The 8135-nt window shown below is 42.9% G+C and overlaps 1 protein-coding gene across 1 annotated transcript in view; it reads right to left on the bottom strand.

Annotated features, from left to right (window-relative positions):
* LOC119356535 (starch synthase 3, chloroplastic/amyloplastic-like) overlaps positions 1 to 5606 on the bottom strand; it is a 7975-nt gene extending 2369 nt beyond the window's left edge. The window contains exons 1-9 of the mRNA XM_037623503.1: positions 5453 to 5606; positions 4946 to 5009; positions 3055 to 4857; positions 2581 to 2795; positions 2176 to 2446; positions 1546 to 1721; positions 1363 to 1470; positions 822 to 931; positions 128 to 230 (exon numbers count right to left, since the gene is read on the bottom strand). Of these exons, the coding sequence (XP_037479400.1) occupies positions 128 to 230; positions 822 to 931; positions 1363 to 1470; positions 1546 to 1721; positions 2176 to 2446; positions 2581 to 2795; positions 3055 to 4857; positions 4946 to 5009; positions 5453 to 5542 (2940 nt within the window). The 5' untranslated portion in view covers positions 5543 to 5606. The remainder of the gene's footprint in view (positions 1 to 127; positions 231 to 821; positions 932 to 1362; positions 1471 to 1545; positions 1722 to 2175; positions 2447 to 2580; positions 2796 to 3054; positions 4858 to 4945; positions 5010 to 5452) is intronic.
* Positions 5607 to 8135: the final 2529 nt, after the last annotated feature.

An 8135-nucleotide genomic window follows, 5' to 3' on the forward strand; every position in this document is an offset into this window, starting at 1 on the left:
GGAATGGCTTGATGATGTACTTGCACAGTCTACAGACTGGCTAAAACGCCACAGGAGAAATCTATATAAGTAATATAAACCCCAATACTGTGATAGATAATGATATGGGGCACAGCTTTGTACTTACTGGAGAGGAGCCACTCTGGAGAAGAAACTCCAGGGCAGAATGACAAAAGAAGCCAAATCTACTTTCATCGTTCCTTCCATAGACACATCCAACCCAAAACATCCTGTAACAAGAAATGACAAAACAATCCTATGTTATTACGTTTTTACTTGAACGAAACTGCAAAGGTTATTCCCAGATTTACAGTTCACATTGATGAAATTTCATTCAATTACTAACAGAAGTGAATATGTATGTTTTGCCTAAAGCCTCTACACATCTCGTCTATCTGTGTACTAGCATTGCAACTTGCAACAATTTAATTTTGAACACAAGTTAAAAAGAACAACTTAATTAAGATGGATACTAACTCAATAGCCATGCTCAACTCATTGGAATAACCAGTAAAACAAAGAGAAGAACATCAATACAAGACAATAACTAAGGTGTGAGTAAAAGAAGCAATCAAACAACCTAGCAAAAATGGAAGTTCTTCATGTCATAGTTAGTGTGACAAGCATGTATTTTGCTGTAAGATCTAAGTGGTATCTGTCAGGTCTTAAAATGTAAGGACAGAGCTTAAGATGAGGTCAAACACGGGATACTCATGAGTCATGATAAAACAAGGATCCATCAACAATGCAGAGTATGAAATGTAAACAAAATAACAACTGATAGAAAGTATATATTGGTCAAATATGGAGTATACGCATACCCATTCTGCGGTTCCAAGAAATAAACAGAGATCCCTTCAACCTTTCCAAACCATACTTTTATCTCTGTACCACCCCAAGTAAAACTTTGACGGCAATGTAAATCCTTCACCTGCAACAAAAGAAAGGCAGCTTAGTGATGAAACATAACTATACTAACAAACACCACTCCCACCTATCAAGCAGCACATAAAATACTGAACAAAGACAAAAATAGTAGTAAAACTAAAAACTGCTACAGGTAAATATACAGCAAACAAAGAAAAATACATCATGTTTCGACAAGAGGTACTTCGGTGCTCTATTCAGAAATGAGAGAGAAAATGTTAAAGAATGTTGGGATTGGCAACCACCAATTGAGTTACTAACAATTCAGTTTATGGGAAATCTTTGAGACTCCAAAATCTCTGGTACAATTATGAAAAGGACATACACACAGTGCCACGGTATAATTGTGTGCTATTAGACTAGTGTAACTTGGTAACAGGGCCACTATAAGACCAAAAAGAAAGACGCCAGAATAAAGTGCAGTGTACAACTTACATTGCTTAGGTTTAAACAGTCATACTTTGGAAAAATAACCTCAACCTTGTGGCCTAAATCTTGAATAGCTCGTGAAAGACTAGTAACAACATCGCCAAGGCCCCCAACCTGTGACAACATTGGTCATTGTTGAACATGTCATCATTCTGTGTACCAAAAGAAGATGATAAGAAGTACAATTACCTTTGCAATAGGAGCCATTTCTACTGCAATGTGCACAATATGCATAGGTGGTTCCTTTGCCATGGAATCAGACACAGGAATATGATAGTCCATCCCATCCCGGTTGTCATATATCCCACCTTCTTCCGACTCAGAGAAAACAAAGTCCATCATATATGCATCCAAAGGAACCCTAACTGGAAAATGGACAGAACAGTTAAAAGAGATGCAAAAGGAGAAAATTCCATGATAATACAAAAATTATTTATGGGTTAAATGAAAGCGCAGATTGAACTACTATCATAAATACTGGCAACAAAACAATAGTCCAAAAACAAGTTGTGAAAAGAAGCAGCACTAAGTTTCACATAAATTTGATAAGTTGGAAGAGGCTCTGTTTTACTTATATCAGGATCTGCATCTGTATGAGATTTTTTTTCCTGGTAAATGAGGAGCAAGTAGTAGTTTGAGCTCTTCTGGCATAAGTCTAGAGAGATTTATAGGAGCATATCCGCTATAAAAGTACGAATCAACACCACATAATACGAATCCAGCAAGTAGCTTTGGCAGAAAATATTATGGAGGATGGATCTGACGGTACTTGATTGTGTATTAATAAAATGCATCAAAGAAAGGTCACTGAATCCACACCTGTAGCTTGTAAGTGTGAACCATTTTCTGCATTCACCATCTTTTGGGGCGGCAAAGGACCACTTGGATGAGTCCAACGGTTAAAGGAACATCTGAACCAAACTTCTGGACTCCCATTCAGCACTGTGTTAGAAGGATTGTATAGAACATCAACTGTGGTCCCTGCACGTACTTCAAGTGGCTCAGTATACACAATGTGTTTCTGTGAGAGAAGAAACTCTCTCATAGTCTTCTCCTTCATCTCAGCTTTCATCCTTGCAGTTATCTCAGCCTATTGAAACCAAACAAAAGGTAAATACCACAAGATCTTCTGTCGAAAGATCCTCTCTTTTTTTGCTTAATAAGTAGTCAAGTAGAAATTGGTATGATGCTCCTACATATATGCATTGATTCTCTTGAACTAACCTTTCTCCGACCAGCATCCTCCTTCTCTGTTCTTTCTCGCTGAAGCCTTTCAAATATCCTACGTTCTTCTTCCACCCAAAATAAGTCATCGGATATGCTCTTTGAAACGGCAGCATGAAAATCTTGCTTCCCATTGTTATCATACTTGCTTGCATTCCCAGGTGATCCATCAGCAAAAACCCAGTCCAACACCAATGCGCTTTCAGGTAGAGTAACTATACAGGGAGTAAAGTAAAGTGTAAGCTATATGTATGATAAGAAAAAAGAGCAAGTAAAGAAACATATGAAATTGGATCTTAAAACTCATTTACGAGAAAACATGTATTTAAGGAAAGAAACATTAGTATGTAATTTAGAGGGATAAACAATGCCCAAGTTACCATGCTCGTTTTATGTCAATGTCATGATAAAATGGCTGTGTTCGGATAATATGAATCCTAATTCCTAAGAGATAAAATGTGTGAATTAACATACCATTTGCATACCACCAATCACCATCCTTTTCTTCAGATTTGACTAGCCTCTCAACAATAGAGGGCCCATCAGTCCAGTTATTGTAACCCCCATGCAACCAAATCTCATTTTTATGCTTTAGTGGTCTCGAGCTTCGATTATAGTATAATCTGACCCTATCCCCTCCTTTGTATGTGCTAGGCTGTATATACCATAGATTATCGGCATATCTGCTGGCTAAACCCAAGACATGCTGCAATTTATTCCTCGTCATCTCAACCTCAGCCTTTGCCTGTGCCCTGTCAGCCTCCATTGCGGCCCTTTCTTCCTCCTTCCGGCGCTCCTCCTCGGCTTGTCTTTCCCTTTCAGCTTCTTCTGCAGCAAGCCTTTCAAGTTCCCTTTGCTTTTCTTCAAGCAAGAAGTCCTCAAATGAGTGTTCATCAATGTCACTTTCTATATGCAGGACGAAATCATTATAACTGTTGTTTTCATAGACGGTGTCACCATTAAAGAACACAAAGTCTAATCTGTATGCCTGCTTGGGTATGTAGAGCTTACAACACCACCAATCCCCTGTTAATTCACTTCTACGCAATTTTTCAGTGAAATGGTTCCATCTCCAACCATTGAATGCCCCTTTGATAAGAATATCAGGCTCACTTGCTAAGGCCGACATGCTACGATTTAAGTACAGATCAATAACTGAATCAGCTTCCACTAATTGAGGAAAAACAAAACACTTATTCCCAATCGAATAATTTTCATCTGCAAGCTCTTCAAGCCTTCGCTTTAGTGCTTGAGGATCAACATCCATCTGTACCTGTTCTTGCATCTCTGGTTCACGTTGTTCTTCATCCTCTGTTATCCTCAGTTCATCACCAGCAACCAATGGCTCTTCATTGGCATCTTTACTTGCCCCGACGCCATCTTCTGATGAAGAATGCTTTCTTGCCATGAGATTCTTGCTGGTGGTTTGTTCTGTTGGATCTTCTCTGGTGACACCAACAACTGACTGGCTTTGTTGAGGAACATCAACAGCTGATATGTCTTGCTCATCAGAAGTAATTACCGATTTGTCTTGTCCATGAAAACCAATACTCGATTGGTCCTTTCCTCGAGTGCTTGCACCCACCAGTGCACTTATTCTGACACGGTACTCCTCAAGTTCTCTGTCAATTGACTCAGAATCCATGGAGGTGGAAGCCAATGCTGATGACTGCTTCTGGTCAGCCTCTTCTTCAGTCTCAGACTCATCCACTACCTCCAGCACCACGCTGCTAGAAACATTTCCTGAGAAGTCAACCTCAGATGATTCATCTGCGGTACTTGTCTGCTCTGTTGCTTCATTAACTGACTCAACACCCATGGATGTGGAAGCCAATGCAGGAGGCTGCTTCTGGCCGGCCTCTTCTTCAGTCCCGACCTCGTTCACACCCTTCAGCTCGGTGCTGCTAGAAACATTTCCTGAGAAGTCCACCTCAGATGATTCGTCTGTCGACTCAACATCCATGGATGTGGAAGACAATGCAGGAGGCTGCTTTTGGTCAACCTCTTCCTCGCTCACACCCTTCAGCTCCACGCTGCTAGAAACATTTCCTGAGAATTCCACCTCATACTCTTCTTCTGCGGTACTTGTCTGCTCTGTTGCCTCGCTACTGAGCGTCCCATTGCTTGTGCCGAGATCAGCGTCTTCATCAGCGCTGCTATGCTCAGTCTTCTTCGTGGAGGTCCAAGATTCGGTAGAAGGTCTTGGAGCATATCCTCTAGAGGCAGTGCCCTTGGGCTTTGGAGCTGATGATCTCCTCGGATTCCTCTTGGGATAATCTGAATAATGCAACGTTATGAGAAGATGAGCAAAGCTGTATGGCCAGAGTACTCATACGCTGACTTGTAACAAAATCAATCCTCGAACCTGAGCTTGCCACCATGCATCGAACCAGCCTGCTTCTTGCAAATCTGCTGCACTTGACGATAGGCTGGAAAAGAGGAGAGAAGGGTGTGGAACTGTAAATAAAGATGACTTGACTGAAATGTTGTAATAGCACATTATTTATCACTGAACAAACTGGCCGGCCGTAGCAAGCACCCCCAACAAATGCCCCGGGTTAAGAACCCCTCCCTCGCCTCGATTGCAGCTAGCATAGCAGACTAGCCAAACCAAGAAATTGCTTGACAGAAGCGCAAAACTGGCATAAAGAACACCACCCAGATGCAGAGATGGCACAACACCCACAGAAACGAAGTGCGCGCACAAATAACGCCTCAGATACCAGGCAATGGCAAGACGCACGGCAGGCCGGCCTGAACACCAATCGGATTTCTCCAGACCAAAAATGGGGCACCCCCAAAAAAACGCGAGCCAGCACGGACCAGAACAGCTCCAGGGGGCGCAGAGAAGAGAAGAGAAGAGAAGACGGACCTGCGCGAGGCCAGGGACGGCGGGCCGCACGAGGAGCACCGGGCGGCTCCGGGAGCAGAGCGGGCTCTGCGCCCGGAGAGCCATCTCCATTGCCCAGGGAAAAATCAAAACCCGACCCCCTCCGCTGATCTCTCCCCCCTCTCTCCCTCCCTCCCTCCTCCCTCCCTGGTGCTGCACGAAGCTGACCGACCCCTCTTCCTTGTTTCTTTTTCCTGGCCTCTAAAATCTCGCGTCGGAATGCGCAGCCGTACTGGCTGTCTGCACGCACGCACCCTCGATCGAAAGCGATAGTGTGCTTTCCCGTGTGTGCGCTTTGTGTGTGGCCAAAAATTACGCCTCGTATAGAGTATTATTTTCGTGCGGGAAATACATGTGGACGCACGGAGATTGGGGTTTCTTGGATCGGCTGCGCGGGGCCGTCCCCACACGAGCTCTGTGGGCCCGGAGCCCGTGGCGTGGACGGCTGTCATTTGTCGAGGAGGGCAACGTGGTTCACGGATGGACGGGCGGATGACTCGTGTAGCTTCTGCGTCTGCCTTCTCACCTCTGGAACATTCGCTCGGTGTTTTCTCTTCTTTTTTTTGCCTGAGAAATCTTTTCGAACGATGGGCCGCATGTGAAGCTGTCGCCAAAATGACAATCTTCTTGATTAAGCTGGAGGCGTCTAAGCTTTATTAATGGCAAACGCCCCATTACTCCACCGATCCAGCCTACGCATCACTCGCTGCTTTAAGAATCGACAAAAAACCAGGCATGTGGACTCCACCTGCAAGCATGTCCTAACCCCTCCCTGTCTGTGTGCAACGAGGCACATGGATCTATGGATGGATACACGCGACACGACCCAGCACTAAACCCGCAGCAGACGTACCATGCAACATTTGTACGAATCGTTACTAATAACAGGCTGCGTGCTGTGATGCTAGCGGCTTTATCATGTTAGAAGAAAGGGAAACGTGTCTGAGTTGCTCGTCGCTCCGATGACTCACCTTTGTTCTCATCCGGAGTCCCAGGGCCGTCCGTGATCCGCGCGTCATTCTTCACTTTTTCCGGGAGCTGTGGTCGGTTAATCCATTGTGCCTGCGCATTTCGCTTGGTTAACTGATTGACCTTATCCTCTCCAATTATTAATAGTAGTAAAAATGGGTTGCATGCGAGGTGAACCTGAGGAAAACATCGCAGCGTCAACAACTCAGCAGTCAAAATGTCAAATACTCCTTCCTTGGCCTCGCAGCGCCACAGAGCCTTGCCCATCAGTAACTATGTAGAGATCTGAACAGAAAAATGCAGACTAAAAAGATATGGTGAACGAAACATACATTGAGATGCAGTCAATACTGGCCCATATTGCTTAAGCGATTCTCAGTTTCACATCAAGTGCGCAACGCATGCAGTTCAACGCTAGTTATTTGCGATCGATTTATCATTTAGGGATGTAAAGTGGATGCGTCCACTTACATCCCTACTATCATTGGTAGATTCTCATTAGATGGTGCCAAGGGGGATGCAGGTTGCTGGTCCTGCTCCTACATGCAAACTGGATTTTAAGTAAGACAACAGGGCGTCAACAATTAACGGTTAAATACTTCTCGCTATTGTTACTAACAATAGTGGGGGAAAAGTTGTTTGCTGATCCCATCTAATCAACAGGGCATCAACAAATTTACGCATATCAGCAAACAAATTACAATCTGGAACTAACAACTTAACTGGTGTGCATACTTAAAATTTTGTTTGCTGATCTCATCGCATCAACAGGGCATCAACAACTGTTTCTTCGCTATTGTTAGTTCCAGAATGCAAAATCACTTGATACACGAAACAAGCAGATGGGCCATGAAACTTCTTCCAGAACATGCAACTTTTTAGCTATATAGGGTTGCAGGGTAATAAGACTGATTAATAGGTCGAGAACTTGATGAGATGAGATCAGCAAACAAACTGAGGTGGAGCCATTTTTCAGGTGACCAATTGTAATTCCAGAATTATATGCAAATTACATGCTATATAGGCCTTCATAACTTAGCAGATACGCTAACAAGAAAGTTAGGATAAATTTGTATCAAGTGGAGATCAGGGCAGAAAAATGCACAAAATGGTCAGGTCACATCATGCTATATAGGCCTTCATAACTTAGCAGATAAGCTAACAAGAAAGTTAGGATAAATTTGTATCAAGTGGAGATCAGGGCAGAAAAATGCACAAAATGGTCAGGTCACATCATGGAGCAAGCACAAAATGGCTAGGTTAGGATGCCCAGGTATTTATGAAGTACAAATCACAGCAAAATAAATGAGTGAAAATAATACTCCCTCCTCCCAAAATAAGTGTCTCAACTTTGTACTAACTTTAGTACAAAGTTGTACACTAAGGTTAAGACACTTATTTTGGAACGGAGGGAGTGGTACAGTATTCCAATTAGGAACCATGAATTCAGCATGAACAATATGCTTGAGATCACAGTTCAAGGGCATAACTGTATATGTGGTCCACGAGTACTAACAACATCAGAACAAGGAATTGTAAAAGCACTCAACTATAGCACATAAATTCTCATGACAGTTTCATGACATCCCTGTTCTAACATTTTCAAGAAGCTATATGAAAACTGATACTTCAAATTTGTTGATATTTTCATATTGCAGACATTACTTTCAGGCATTATTCTCACAACATGATCAGT

Source organism: Triticum dicoccoides, chromosome 2A, assembly GCF_002162155.2.
Source record: "Triticum dicoccoides isolate Atlit2015 ecotype Zavitan chromosome 2A, WEW_v2.0, whole genome shotgun sequence".
NCBI lineage: Eukaryota > Viridiplantae > Streptophyta > Magnoliopsida > Poales > Poaceae > Triticum > Triticum dicoccoides.